The sequence below is a fragment of the Pseudopodoces humilis genome, chromosome 2, assembly GCF_049639895.1.
Source record: "Pseudopodoces humilis isolate 2021_Gansu_Grassland_sample_001 chromosome 2, ASM4963989v1, whole genome shotgun sequence".
Classification (NCBI taxonomy): Eukaryota; Metazoa; Chordata; class Aves; order Passeriformes; family Paridae; genus Pseudopodoces; species Pseudopodoces humilis.
The window spans coordinates 34,535,462-34,550,653 of record NC_142201.1 but is presented as its reverse complement, the minus strand read 5'-3'; the positions used below and the strand labels follow the sequence as shown (position 1 = coordinate 34,550,653).

The following is a 15,192-nucleotide window of genomic DNA, read 5'->3' as shown; positions in this document are numbered from 1 at the left end:
CACCAAACAGATGCACTACAGTAAAAAGGTAACAAGCTTTCCACAATTTTTAAATTTGCTTCTGGAAAGGAGTTCACATCCAAGCTAAAGACCAGATAAGTATCAGGGAGACAAAAGAAAGGTGAGGCTTTCCCTCATTCATTCAGATCCCTGTTAGGTAAGGGGTGTAACTAGGCTGCTCCACGAGGGAAAGCATGCTGAGGGAACAGCAAGACAGGCACAAGGCAGTATCCTCACCAACAAAAAGCATGTCCCACTGTACCAGCCCCACCTGAGAAAAAGAGCAAAGCAGGCCTGGTGACAGGAAATTTGTGGACAGTGACTATTGAATTTTACCTACCGAGTATATTTCAGATAATAAGGGAGCTGCTAATACACTAAAAGATATCAATACAGTCCTTCAAATTAACCTTTAATATAATATTTCCCAATTCTTTTTACAGGAACTTTTGCATGACCATTGAACATGACCATGGAGAGCACTGAAGAAAGAGGTCAGCTAAAAACTGACTCTGCATGGTCTGCCTAACTTCATTTATGTTTGATACCAACGCTGGCATAATAAAATGCAAGGCCTCAACCTTTCTCCCCTCAAAGTTAGTGCATGAATTATCTAACAGTAAAATAAGAAATTTTGTGCTTTTCCAAAGTGACTGCTTACTAAAATAAATACCAGGCACACTTTAAAAATATATTTTATTTAGTAATTGGAAACATATACATTGAACTGGATATTTGGAAATTATCCTACAATAACTTAAGAAGCATTCTTAAAAGATAAACTGGTTAATTGTAAAAGCCTAGACCTGTCACAATTCACTGTTAAACTGTAATGAGCACTGGTGATTATTACAATTTTTAAGTAATTGATTTGTATTTCATACATATATAGGTCATTATTAATTCATTATCAACTCAATGAAAAGTTAGGTTTTTTGTACAAAGGCTATTTACACAAAGAAACATGGGATCTACACAATATTCTAAAATCAAAGTGCTTCCAAAGCTGTGTGGTGCTTAATGCTAAAACCAATGTAAGCAAATTTAAAAAGTCCAGATGAAGTTTATAAATTACTGAATTCTCTACCATATGGAATACATACAAAACAAGTCCACAAAAACATGTATGTGACTGCAAAATGACAATAGCAGAATCCCCATAAAATAATAAATTATTGTCCCCACTTTGAACAATCAAGGCAAGCATTATTAAAGCTAAAAAAAACTAGCCAGTTTCAGACATATTTTATTTATGTAAAATTTTAGACCTCTCCCGAGATCTGTTTGTGGATTAAAAGGCTTAAATTATTTATCTTGTGGTGATTTTTTTTCCCTTCAGCATAGCTTAGCATCCCTGTGCTTCCGCAAGAATAAAATTAAAAGCCTTCCTCTGATTTCAGCAATTCAGTGTTGTTCTTCAGCCAGAGCCAGCTTTAAACAGACATGAAGTCACACAAAAATTTTAGGACAACCTCACAAAATCCGCATCAAATCATGCCTTTGCTCAAATCTTAAAAACTGCTTTAAACTAAGTACTGATATTCATCCTCTGCAACTCCTTCCTCTACTGAGTGTGCTACCCACAGCTCAGATACAATTTTAAATTTTTTCCCAAATGTCCTCCTGAGCACTTTCATCTCTTCTACCCGTGAATGATCTTCTCCTACAACAACATGGGAGACACCCTCTTCAAGGTGAGAAACTACTTTTGCACCATAAAAACGGAGCTCCAAAGCTCTAATTGATAGTGTAGTTCCAGGGATTTTGCTTTCGGGCTCATTAACAACAGCATAACAGTCCACATAAACAGTGCTTCCTCTGAATATGCCAAGCTGACAATTGTTCCACCAATAACGTTCTTCTAGCTCTGCAATCAAGTCCACAGGCATTGCCTTATTGTCTTTCATTCTTGAGAATACCTCCTTGAGCTGCACAACATCTGTGTTTGCTGTGTAACTGTCTCCATAACAATCATACTCACGAGCAAAATGTTCTCTTGTGTCAGGAGACATGTGAATCATAAAGGCTGGTTGCCAAGGCACCAGCATTTTGGTTTGAAAACACTGAAGGAGCCACTCTGCCCTCACCACATCGTATTTGTTGGAAGCAATGATGTTTTTCACTCTGACATTCTCAGCTCCTACAACGACACAGTATGTCTCCGGCCCCGGGTTCTGTACCACACTGCCACCACATTGAGCTATTCTGCTTTCCAGCTCAGTCTTTGAGTATTTTCCTGTTCCTGTCATAACACAAAACTCAACATCTTCAAATATATTTGAAACCTTGCTTACACTAGAAAGATCAGGAGCTTTAAATTGCTCGGCTATTCCAATTACCTTCCTCACCTTTGAAACAGTTTTCCTTTTTTTCTCATGTGGCTCATCATACTCATCTATAGGAAGGTGCTTAGATGCCAGCTTTCCTTGTGCTTTGCTCCTGAGGTCTTCTAACATGTCTGAAGTCATGCACTCATACCATTCTTTGTCTTCCCTTATCTTCTCAATTCGGGGGAATCTCAAAGTACAGTCAGTTTTGTACATATCACTGTCAACAATCTCAGCTGCCTTGATCTGAACTATGACAGAGTTGCAAGGTTCAATGTACATTTCAGGTTTTTCAGTTCCACACAAAATGTTACCAGGAGGGTTCTTCCTATGGTACGGCTTCCAATGTTTAGCCAGTTTCAAGCCTAGATCATACAACTCTTTCATGGTATAGCCAGAGCCAACACGACATATGGAGTGGAAAATGGTCGGTTTTTCATTTGGAGGGGGTGTCTCCGCAACAGCACAGAGAAAATGAGACATCATTCCACCACGAGACCCCTTCCCCCAGTAACCACCAACAATTAAAAGGTCCAGTTCATCCATCAGTCCATTGACATATTCTGGCTTGATTTTTAACCAGCCTTCCCCACGTTTGTCAGGCTTGTAGGTGGACATGGGATCTTTCACCATAATTCCCTCCTCTCTGTTATCTATTGCTTCATTTAAAGCATCAATTACTTCTTTTCTTGTTCTGGCATTTCTCTTATGGACAACATGTATCCTGCCCTTTACCGGGGTAAATACAGTATTTAAGATTTCACATCTTTTGCTCAGTACTTCATGGCCCAATTTCTGATCATTAACCATCAATACATCAAATACACAGAAGCAGGTCTGCAGATCAGAGTCCTCCACCATTCTTTTTATGTCAAATTTGTTTCCTTTTTGCATAAAAGTTTGTGTCTCAGGATTGTAAGCCATCATTTCACCATCAAGAATGCAATTTTGTATATTGCTCTTAAATACATTATGAATAAATGGCGTTAACGAACCTTCTAGGGGTGAAGCACCAAACTGCTGAGTATAGTCAAACCCATTTCGGGAAAAATACTTGTACACATCCCCATCTTTGTGCATCTGCATACGTTCACCATCCAGCTTAGTTTCTATGTAGAATGTCTGGTTACTCATTTGTTTCTCAATTTGCTGGACATCTGCAATAGCAGCAAGCATTGGTTTAAAGGCAGAGAACAACATGATAGAAACATCACTAAGTGAGACAGAGGGATCATGCAGCTGTCTGCAAACTTTTTCCAAATCGGTAGTAACATTGTGCAATTCAGCAGCATCAGGATGAAAAATGGAAAATATAGTTTGTTGACTAACACCAAGCTTTAGATCCTTTATAATCATTCGGATAAGCCATTTTTGTTCCAGTGCTGTGCTCTGGGTAATTAACTGAAGAAGACTTTTCTTTAACTGACCCTTGTTTTTAGCAGCATTGTTATTAGCTATTGCATCTAAATGTTCATTGACTTGTTCTATTGTCAGTCTGCCCTGTTTTGGGCTCCTAGGTTTTAGCACAAAGTATGCGATCATTGCAAAATCTCCAGCATCTCCACGTGAGCCTGTAGGTGTTCTGTAATTTAAAAGCTTTGCAGCATCTTTTCCATCTTTTGGTAAATTAAGCAGTTCAATATAGAGCTTTGCAAGCATAGTTTCTTTAATTCCATATGCCATCCTCTCTCTTTCCAACTGTGGGAGAATAAGTCGCATAGCCGGGTAAAAGGAATCTGTGACATCCTTCTCTTTTTGATGAAGCGCATCATGGAACTTCCTCCAGGATTCCAGAAAAACCTTGAAATACTTGGTTTTCTCTGGACGAGATTTGCACTTCTGTATTTGCTCCAGAGTAGAACACAGATGTGCAAAAGGCACATGAGAGGCCACCGTTTTTTTAGGAGGAGGCTGCGAAACAGGTGCAGAAGCCATCAGTCTGTTTTTCACTGGGAACAAAACAAAATTATGTATTTATAAACAAAACGCCAGCCCGTTATTTCGTTTTAAAAAAAACAAAACATCACTAATTAGGATTTACGTTTTTACTCATTCGTCTACCTAAGATCTAACCACCATCTTAAAGGTCACCAGCTGATTCCTCATTCAAGGGTCAAACTCAGCAGCGAGGCTGCGACACCGAAACACTGGCATCACCTAGACAAAGGTCTGCACGGCAAGACAAGGCACCGCGCCCCCCTCGCTGCTGCCCAGGCGGGAGCTTTCAGTGCTCGGAGACCGATTTCCCTCCACCTTCCCCGAGAACGCAGCCTGCCCCCGACACCTCCCGCCTCGGCCCCTGTCCCCCGGCGCAGGGAGCGGTGCCCAAGGGGGCCGGAGAGGGCCCGCCCTGGCCACCCCACATCCCCCAGCACGGCGCTGCCATGGCCGCAGCGCGGGGCAGCGGACACCTCCCGCTCCGCACGGACCGACCTCCGGGAGCACGGGGGAACGGCCGCGCCAGCGGGGACCCACGGCTACCTGCGGAGCCGGGCTGACGCCGGCCTCCCACCGCCCCGGAAGAGGAGGGCCGACCCGGCGCCGCCGCGGTCCGCGCTCCGCCCCCGGGCCGGGGCGGGGAACGGCGGGGAGAGAAGGGAGAGCGGCCGGGCTGTGCCCTGGAAGCGGAACCGCGGCTGCGGTGACTTCCTGCCTCGGGAGGAAGGAGCGGCGGTTGAAGTTGCGCGTCGGGGTCTGCGCTGGCCCGAGGCAGCGGCGGCGGGCGCCCGGGAGGATGCGGCGGGTGGGTCTGGCGGGTCTGGCGGCGCCTCGGCCCCGCCGCGGCACGGGAGGGGGCGGGCCCGGCCCCTGAGGCCGCGGCGGGCCGGGGGGAGCCGGGGCGGCGGGGGCCGCCGGCGCGTTTGGGGTTCGGTGTGGGGTCTCGCCGGGGCTAAACGTGGCTCTTCCCTGAGGCGGAGGCAGGAGGGACATTGTCCCGGCGGTGTGCGGCTCCCGTGTCCAGGACCTGCTCCCCTGGCAGCGCCGATAAAAAGTTCCTGCAGGTGCCTTCCTGCGAAGCCCCGGGAGATCTTACGCTTCTTGGCAGTAAGGTCTCGCTCCGGTGTTTCGTTTGTCTCTACTGCCAGATGGAACAATTCCTGCAAATGGGTGCTTGTAGAAGGTGGGGCTGATGGTAGCTTAATGGGCCAAGTGTTTGTTTTGAAAAGGCTGAGCTGGGTGTTTCGCTTCAGTCAAAAAGGGAGCAATTTAACAAGCTTGGAAATTGCTATGTTTTAGGAGCCTATGGTCCCTAGAAAGTTAAGGTTCCAAGTTAAAGTATAGCCAGCCTTGGTTTGTTGTTGTTTTGGTTTGGTGTTGTTTGAGTTTGTTTGGTTTCTTTACGCAGTATCATCGTAATTCAAGACATTGAGTTATGATGATACTTTTTACCATTCGTCTGTTGGGAGGAGAAGTGTCACGAGAGTTAAGGGGAAAGCATTTTCTGCTGTCAATGTGTACGACTTGATGCTGTGGATGCTGGCTGCTTGAAATAACTAGGACAAGTGTCTGGTTAATTTTAAAGCCAGAGCCATGAAGTGTGTGACGCTTAACTTACTCTATGTACTCTTAATGTACTTTTTGTTTTCTTAGGAGTAGCTACTTTGCTGTTGTTTTTCTCCTTTTTTTTTTTTTTTTTTTTTTTTAAGTGCACGTCTCTGTAGGATTTTAATACCGGGAAAGTGCATTATTCTGGTCTTTACTAAGCTTGTATGTTTTGTTACGGATCAGTTTCCCCATCTGAAACTAGCTTTTTATAGTTGAGGGCCTAATATTTCTACTTACGGATGTCTTCTGAATAAATGTGGTCAGTGTAACTCTTGTGCAAATTTTGTCTGTATCTGGAGAAGTTAGAGTCTAGGAAAAGGAAGTGGAGACAGATGTAATTCGATATTTCTTAAGAACACAGAGAAGTATTTGGTTTTGTTTGTTTGTTTTGAAATCCAAAGGATTTGGAGTGAGTGTTGAGACTTAACTTTTTTTTAAAGCTCTTTAAAGAGGAAGCAGCCATTAAACACCTGATTGTGATTCAAAGGACCAATTTTAATACTACTTAGGCACTAAAAGTTAGTTTTTAGAAGAGAATGTAATATTTGTTTTTATTCACTGTGTATGTATGCTGTGTTATTATTAAATATATTACAATTATATATGAACATTATTATTATAATTTTACAGTATTGTTATATACTCTGTGTTGTGTATATAGTCCAGGACATTTCACTGTGTTTCTTGAACTTCATTATAAGATGTTTTCAAGGTCATCCAATGTTTCAAACAAGCATTCAGCTTGATAGGAGGAGCATGAGATGCACAGTTTCACTAGTGAAGTAGTTGTAACTTCTAGGGGGTTTGGATCTTGCCACTTCTAAATCTTCTTTCAAGTAATAAGATAAGCAGTAAATTACATGTGTAATTCAAAACAGTTTTACTCAAAATTCATAAATGGAATTGTTTTTCAGGCAGAGATGAAGCCTGGGAAATCACCACATCTAAAGGTAAATGTTTTATGATATGATTAGTCTTTGAAAAATTTTATGTTTAATATTGAAAATGTAGACAGAGACAAAACAACAGAACCTGTGGCAGATACAAGAGTAATTTCAGCTGCCATTCAAAATGAACCAGAAATTGTTCCCTAGTTCATTAAATACACACTTGAGTTTTTGTTATTCTTTCAGTTGATAATGGTGTTAACCATTTTGAAATAACATCAGGGCAAAATAGAATATTGTTAAAATTCCTCAATCATAAAGAAGTTTTTTTTTTCCTCAAAAATTTAATTGTTGTGTGTGATTTGTATTTTCAGTAGCTACCTAATTTTGGGATTTGTAGCTCATCTGATAGAATATAAAGGTCTGCAATAGTTCCTAGGCTGTGGATTCGGCTGTGAAGATGTATAGATACAGAGGGTGTGTGAGTATATATCAACATATGTGTATATCCCACCACAAAGCTGAAACTCACTGCTTCCAAATTTCCTTTCTGTTTTGAGTGATAATACAGTTCCATGGTAGTTTAAGCCAAAGGTACAACAGCAGTCTGGCTAAATCTTACTTTCATTAGGTCTTAAGACTGAGTTGGCCCGCATTTCCTGTGTGGCAATGGTTTCCACAGTAAAGCTTAGTATTTCAGTACTGTCTTCTGTTTGTCTTTTAAGCTTACAAGCATTACCAAATAAATACTTGCCAGAAGTATTAGGATTCCCAAAGGCTAGCCTTTCTAATGCACATTATCAGAGGAAACAATTTTTTTAATGACCTTATGCTTCTTTACCTAGCCTTTTACTTAACTTAAATAATCAGTGATTATGAAATACTGTGAATGCTGTAAAATAGGATGTGACTCCTTGTTATAGGAAAATCTTGTTTTCAAAATTACAACAATTACGTGAAATACAGTGCTGTAATAAAATAATTCTACAAAAAAAAAATGTGACTTTTTTAGTGAAGCAAGAATGCCCTCCAAGAACTTAAAGGGGTGAATGCTTCTTGATATAACTGGGACCTCAGACAGTTATGGGGCAAGTCCATGACTGGTCGTTGTAGTCTAGGAACAGAAGCAGTCTTGTCTAGAGAGAGGATCAGGTTTGTCCAGGTGGTGGGTTGGTGGGTCTGCTCTGTTTCTCAAGTTGACCACATCAGACATCAAAGTCTAAATACACTGTTCTCCCACTCATGCCTTTTCCAGATTATTCTGGCCCCTACTAGTCACAAAATCAGAGATGCAAGAGAAAATGCAACAGAAGATGAAATGCATGCTCTTCACAATTCATGACAGAGTATTTGCATCGTAAGATGTAATACTGTAAACTGCCTGAAAGAGTTATAACTTCCCATCCAGTACACCTGGAGTGGGAAATAAACACCAAGAAAAGACTTTTGTGTGTGTGTTGTTTTGCAGTATGTTAAACCGTCTCAAATCTCATACACTTCAAAAAGTGCTGACCTTACTGCTCACTGAATATTACTTTATTAGCTTACCCCTTTTATTTCTGTCCTTCAAGTGGAAATTCTAGTCTGTTTCTATCATCTTCTGCTGTCCAAGGTAGTTTGTGGAAGGTCTGTTGCTTTGAGTGCCATAGAAAGTGTGGGTTGTAGCTTTATTGAGAACGAGATTTTATTGATTTGACTTAGAGTCTCTTCTAGGCCTGTATACTTGTTTGAGAAATCATCCTTTTCTGCTCTAGCGATCTTTTAATTGGTATTGAAAGGTGGGAAGGAACCTAGGAAAAGTTTTTATCTTCATTTCCTAGCTAACAAATCTTGCAACAAGATGTGAAGGCCTGGAAATGATTTGAACCGGTGAAGTTTCACACAGCTGGGAAAAAAAACTTGAGTAGTAATGCAGTTGTTCAGTATTGCAGAGTTGTCAGCTTTATTTAAATCTGTAGTGAGCATGAAACATTTGTGGCTGTGTAGTTTGCTCTTCTTGTTAACTGCTTACTGTATGCTGAGCTTTAGTTATAAGGTGTACTGGCTTTACAATTCCAGTAGCCAAGTATTTGTATATACCTGTATGTATATATATATATAGGTGTGTGTGTGTATATATCAGAAGTAATCACACAGTAGCGCTATCTCAGTAGTATAATATTTTGATATTTGCTTGCTGAAATAAAAATAGAAGTGGTGCTCTTCTCATGAAGCTAACATGGCTTATAAAATGAGCTATGGGTATCAGTCTCCAAATAATAATCCTTAGTGTATGTGGGGTAGTCATTGCAAAACTTCATTACTTGAAGTGAGATTTTTATTAATTCTTTGTCTCTTAGTAGTTTTGTTAAACAGTGGGTCTCTTGTGAATATATTGTTGAGAAAGCATTTTTGGAGTTTCTTTCATTTTATAAGACAGTCAGCAAAATGTTGAATAGTGTAGGTAAGGAGAATGGTTTTATTGTCTCATTATCAATGTTCTTATAGTCTTGAAATGTAATGCAGGAAATGTATATTAACTTCTTTAGGAAGTTCTCTTAGAAATTGAAGTAGCTACTTTATATGTCTTCTAATAATTTTGAGTTCTTTTCAAGGGAAATGGATCACAAGAATTAAATCTTCCTATAGACAGTATTTGTACGAACTTGGATATGGACAATAAACATGAACTTATAAATAATATAAGAGAACAAAGTTGAGATAACTGGTCTTTTAGACTACTTTATATTTCACCAGTTTTATGTATTTGGAGTAGGTATACTATATAAAAGCTGTAACATTGGTTATTATATGAATCTTAAGATGTGACATTTTTCTGATTTATTTATAATTTTTGCATAAAATGGAGATGCCAATTTTTCCTGGTCAGATTGGGTGCTTATATCTGTGGAATGCAAAGGTTGTAGCTGCAGAGATTACGTTTTATCACTCAAGCCTACCAAGATGGCTGGCATGAAATGCTTGGATGAATCTCTGCATGTCAAACTCCACTTTGGAGTTTGAATTCAGAGTATTGCTGTGCTATATCATTTTAGGAAATTATAACTTTGTTTCCAAAGTGTAACTATTATCTGCTATATAGCTCAGTGTTCTCGAACAAGGAGCTTTGTGTTGTCACTTCCAGGTAGTGTGATTATTCAATTCAGTGGTGACTGAATGGTTACTGTAATTTTTGTGTAGGTTTGTCAGTTTTTGTCTGTTTCCATATGAACCAGGAGTATTCATCTTGTATGCAAGATTTTGTATGGATGCTGGGAGACATAACTTTTGGTTGGAAAGAAGGTTTAATCCACTGTCATTAACATCACTCTCTTCATTTTATGCTGTGCGTGTGTTTTTGTCATGAGTCTGTTTTCATGTTTGGTATTTTCAGCAGTGCTTTTCATTGACCAGAGAAAAATATAGTTAACTGACTGTTTTCAGTGGTCTTGCATGATGATAAAATCTTCCATTCAGCTAAAGACTTAATGCAGATTATTGATCTGATAGTGGAAAATGATTGTTATAAATCAAAAGCAATCAAAATATAGCAAAAAAAATCTGTCATAATGGTAAATACAATGTGGTATCTGAGTAGAGAGGAGTCACTCTCTTCTGAGCAGTTCAGGTGTGGCTCAGTTGATTGAGATGCTGAAAGGCAGCCACTAACCCACAGCAGTGCTGGGATGTGTGGTGAACCTCCGCTGGCTGCAGAGTGACGTGCACAGGCTTACAGCATGCTACTTAGCAACTTAGAAATGAGGGCTATTTTTGTTTGTGTTCTCTGAATTCTAGAGTTACTTATATGAGCAGCTTTGACAAACTGGTGGCATAGTCTGTATGGTTATTCTTCTGCTTAGTAGGAAAGTCTGAAGGAAAGCAGAAGTTACTGTGGTCTCAGTCAACCAGTCTTCTAGTGCTGCTAATGGACTGCCTGCAGAAATACTGTAAATGGGGTTTTGAAGAGTTCTAAAGCCTTTCCTTATGAGTGCATTTCTGCATGTATAACAGAGCCAAATGGTTGCCAAAAGTTCAAGGGGAATTTGCCACCAAATTTTATGTTAATGCTCCAATACATTGACTTGCCATTAATTGTCATAAAGCAAGTTAAAATGCTTAAATTGCAAACCTTTTTCTTTTTCCTATATTTATATGTATACATTTGGGTTCTTTTACAGGATTTACTTGGCGTAAAAGATCACTGACTTCTACAATGGAAAAATCATGGATGCTTTGGACCTTTGTTAAAAGATGGCTGCTAGCTTTGGCTTCCTGGTCTTGGAGTCTCTGCCGTATTTGTCTTTTGCCCTTGATAGTGACTTTTCACTTGTATGGAGGCATTATACTCCTTGTATTAATATTTGTATCCATAGCGGGTATATTATATAAATTCCAGGATGTTCTGCTTTACTTTCCTGAACAGCCCTCTTCATCACGCCTTTATGTTCCTATGCCTACTGGTATACCACATGAAAACATCTTCATCAAAACCAAAGATGGAGTTCTTCTCAATCTTATTCTGCTGAGATACACAGGGGACAATGCAGCATATTCTCCAACCATCATTTACTTTCACGGGAATGCAGGCAACATTGGCCACAGGTTACCAAATGCTTTGTTAATGCTGGTAAACCTGAAAGTAAACTTAATTCTGGTCGATTATAGAGGGTATGGCAAAAGCGAAGGAGAAGCAAGCGAAGAAGGCTTGTACTTAGATTCTGAGGCTGTCTTAGACTATGTGATGAGTCGGTCTGATCTTGATAAAACGAAAATTTTTCTTTTTGGCCGTTCCTTGGGGGGAGCAGTAGCTATTCACTTAGCTTCTGAAAATTCCCATAGGATTTCTGCCATCGTGGTGGAGAACACCTTTCTTAGCATCCCATACATGGCCAGCACTTTGTTCTCTTTCTTTCCGATGAGATATCTTCCATTATGGTGCTACAAAAATAAATTTCTATCCTACAGAAAAATCTCTCAGTGCAGAATGCCTTCTCTCTTCATCTCTGGGTTGTCTGACCAGTTAATTCCACCAGTTATGATGAAGCAACTTTATGAATTATCCCCAGCTCGGACTAAGAGATTGGCAATATTTCCTGATGGAACTCACAATGACACTTGGCAGTGCCAGGGTTATTTCACTGCACTTGAACAGTTCATCAAAGAAGTAATAAAGAGTCACTCCCCTGAAGAAATGGCGAAAACTTCATCTAACGTAACAATAATATAATTGATATTCTTCTTTGGGATGGGGTGGGGCAAGTACCTGCACTGTACCTTGATTTGTGATAAGTGGTAAAAGAATGTCTGTTCTTAAATGTATGTCATGCTTGTACTTGCCTAAAGAGTGAAATTAAACTTGGAAAGGTCTGATATTTTATTAAGGTGTTCCAGATAACTTTTACATTTGCAGCATTGTAAATGAACCATTTTATGTCTTTCTCATACTTTTTTGGTATCTCTGTCCATATATTCCATTTGTTTGATATGTACAACAGATGCTATTAAAGAAACTTGCTACAAAAGTAGTACAGAATGTATTTAGAACAACGGGAGGCTCTTTGGTATTCACTGCTGTATGTGTGAGCTTTTTGGACAGCCATGGTTGGCACAATGATTTGTTGCTTCACTTAGAGTTTATTTAAAGTGTGCCATGCATGAGATTAGTGTTTAATTTCTTGAAATTTTATATTATGCAAAGTGGGAAGTCTTTAATGTGCTAAATAATATAAAATAACATAAATGGTAGAGTATACTTGCAAGTATACTGTCCTGGGTTATTACTGGTTTTATGGTTATGCAAACTTACATATTTCAAACTGCAGCTGAAGATGAAAAGATCCTTATTTTCATTTACTATTTGTATTATAATAGTGCACAGAAAGTTGTATGTGCCTAACATCGTGACTTCAGGATTTTACCCAGGCAATTTCTCTATAGAAAAGAGAAGTAATTTTTTCTGAAAGAGATCAGTGCCATCTAAGCTCCTTTCTGCCTCAAGCTCTTCTCAATAATGTACAGGTAAACTATTTGTTAGAACTAGTCTGCTTGTGCATTTGAGGTTATATTTCTTAAGGCAAAATGGGTGGTCATACAAGGTAAAAGTAGGTTTTTGTGTTCAGACTTTTATGCTGGCATAGGTAAATGTTTGTGCCCTTTATTTATACCTCCTAAAGAAACAAATTTGAATAATTACAAGTGATCACATGATTAGAGATAAATGTGTACAATTGTTACAGTAAGGATAATGAAAATGTCCAGATAGTCCTAGATGGTCATATCATTGAGGGTAGGAAGGCTCTGCAGATACTGATTGACTGGAGCAACAAGCCAAAGCCAACTGCATGAGGTTCAGCAAGACGAAAGGCTGGGTCTTGTGCTTGAGTCACAACAACCCCATGCAGCACTACAGGCTGGGGAAAGAATGGCTTGAAAGCTGGTCAGCAGAAAAGAGACTTGGAGGTGCTAGCCAACAGCTGCTTGGATATAAGCCCAGAGTATGTCCAAGTGATCAAGAAGGCCAGTGGCATCTAGGTCTGTATCAGCAGTGGTGTGGCCAGCAGGAGCAGGGCAGTGACTGTGCCCCTGTGCTCCGTACCAGTGAGGCCACAGCTTATGTCCTGTGCTCAATTCTGGACCCTTCACTACAAGAAAGATATTGAGGTTCTGGGAATGGTATGGAGCATGGGTCCTGTGAGGAGCAGCTGAGGGAGATGGTGGTGTGTAGTCTGAAGGAAAGGTGTCTCAGGGGAGACCTTACTGCTCTACAATCACTTGAAAGGAGGATGTAGCAAAGTGAAGGTCAGCCTCTTCTGCCATGTTTCAAGTGCATGGATGAGAGAAAATGGCCTTGCATCATGGAAGGCTCAAATAAGGTATTACAAATTTTACTGAAAGAGTGGTTAGTCATTAGACTAAGTTGCCCAGGGAGGTAGTGGAATCGCCACCTCTGGAAGTGTTCAAGAGTCATCTGCATGTGGCACTTGGGGATATGGTTTAGGGGTGATTATGGTTGTGTTAGGCTGATGATTGTACTAGATGACTTTGAAGGTCTCCTCCAACCTTGGATCAAAGACATAGCGCTGTTAGCTCAGGCTCTAATGGAGTGTGGGAGCTGTTTAGATCTCTTCTGCTGGTTTAGTTACTCATCTGCTGCAGCTGAGTTTGCCTCATCTTTTTTTTTTTTTTTTTTTTAATGGAAAGAACAAATTGGAAAACCTTCCATGCAATCTGTAAAGTTGCCCTGAATCAAATTTTTAAGTAAACTTTTCTGCCATGTCCTGATTCAGAAAAGCTTCTCAGCACACACTTAAAATCTGTTTCCTGAGGGACAGTCATATTTTAAGCTTGTGCTTATGTTCTCTGGTTGAATAAAACTGCTTTTGTGAACTGGTGCCTTAATGGTTATGCCTCCTGATGGAATTATAGTTCTTACATACATGTGGGTAATAGTTGTCAGCAGTTTGTAGATAGGGTGATACATCTTTTCATAAACATGATTTTTTGGGGTTTTGTTGTTTGTTTTTTTTAAATAAACATATACATACCAGAAGTTGCCGCTTTCTCTGGTAAGTATCTTATATAATACTATTATTAAGGTTTTCTTAGAGTTGATAGAAAAAAACTACACATCTTTGTGGATCTATAGACGTGAAAACATAGAGCATACTTTTCAATCTGAGTGAAACCAAAACTATCTTTTCAGCCTTACAGTGGTGATATTTATTTTTTTTTTCCTTTTGGGAAGAGGGGTACTTTGGAAAAGTGTATTGGAGAAGTTTGATTGGGGGCTGGGAGATGAGGCTGTGTTTAACTATCAGAAAGAAGTTAATAGACATATCATTGCCTTTCCCTGATGTATTCTACAGTGAGATATGAGCTGTTTGCGTAGATTTTCATCTATTTCACATTGCTTTAGAATAGCTGTGGAGGGAGAGAAGGAAAATTAGCAGTCAAATATTGCTTTTCTAAAATTCAGTTTATAAAGCCAAAAGAGTAAATTAATTGTTGGAGACACAATGAAGAGAAAGTAATTGCTTTAGAAGTTGTCATATCTTGACATTAAATATCATTGGGCGGAGGGGTGGGGTTCACAGAACATCAATTTCTAAAGCAACGTGTCATTTAACCTCACTTCCCACCAACTGAAACAAAATTCTCAACCCTAGAATATCCCTAGTATTATGTGGCACTTGTATACAAATGAAGTATTCCTGTTTGAGCACACTGTTGCTAAGACAAAGTCAAATGTGTGGTGTTAGATTATGGCAGTGTGAAACTTCAAAGTGGGCTGTATCTAAACATTACTTATTATCAAGCCATATATTTTCACTATATTGTCTGCAGGATGTAAATATGAAACTTTAATTTTGCAGGTATGGGGTGTGAGTTGGCACAATTGTTATGTATGCATCCTTTATACTTATGTGGTTTCTTCCACCTTTCATATATGCACA

At 39.7% G+C, this 15,192-nt stretch overlaps 2 protein-coding genes across 5 annotated transcripts; one reads left to right on the top strand and one right to left on the bottom strand.

Moving 5' to 3' along the window:
* Nucleotides 1-688: 688 nt before the first annotated feature.
* On the bottom strand, nucleotides 689-4,833 carry LIG4 (DNA ligase 4). 2 transcript variants are annotated; one of them, XM_014252751.2, is made up of 2 exons: nucleotides 4,809-4,833; nucleotides 689-4,276 (listed from the first exon to the last, which is right to left on the bottom strand). In XM_014252751.2, the coding sequence occupies exon 2, from the start codon at nucleotides 4,260-4,262 to the stop codon at nucleotides 1,524-1,526; it is 2,739 nt and encodes a 912-aa protein (XP_014108226.2). In that variant the 5' UTR covers nucleotides 4,263-4,276; nucleotides 4,809-4,833; the 3' UTR covers nucleotides 689-1,523. The 2 variants fall into 2 exon arrangements, with proteins under 2 accessions (XP_014108226.2, XP_005516544.2); XM_005516487.3 differs by having other exon boundaries at nucleotides 4,761-4,832.
* Nucleotides 4,834-4,917: 84 nt separating this feature from the next.
* On the top strand, nucleotides 4,918-12,286 carry ABHD13 (abhydrolase domain containing 13). 3 transcript variants are annotated; one of them, XM_005516488.3, is made up of 3 exons: nucleotides 4,918-5,070; nucleotides 6,788-6,823; nucleotides 10,918-12,286. In XM_005516488.3, the coding sequence occupies exon 3, from the start codon at nucleotides 10,953-10,955 to the stop codon at nucleotides 11,964-11,966; it is 1,014 nt and encodes a 337-aa protein (XP_005516545.1). In that variant the 5' UTR covers nucleotides 4,918-5,070; nucleotides 6,788-6,823; nucleotides 10,918-10,952; the 3' UTR covers nucleotides 11,967-12,286. The 3 variants fall into 3 exon arrangements, with proteins under 3 accessions (XP_005516545.1, XP_014107026.1, XP_087908012.1); XM_088051886.1 differs by having other exon boundaries at nucleotides 4,967-5,070; nucleotides 6,792-6,823; XM_014251551.2 differs by lacking the exon at nucleotides 6,788-6,823 and having other exon boundaries at nucleotides 4,949-5,070.
* The last annotated feature ends 2,906 nt before the right edge of the window (nucleotides 12,287-15,192 follow it).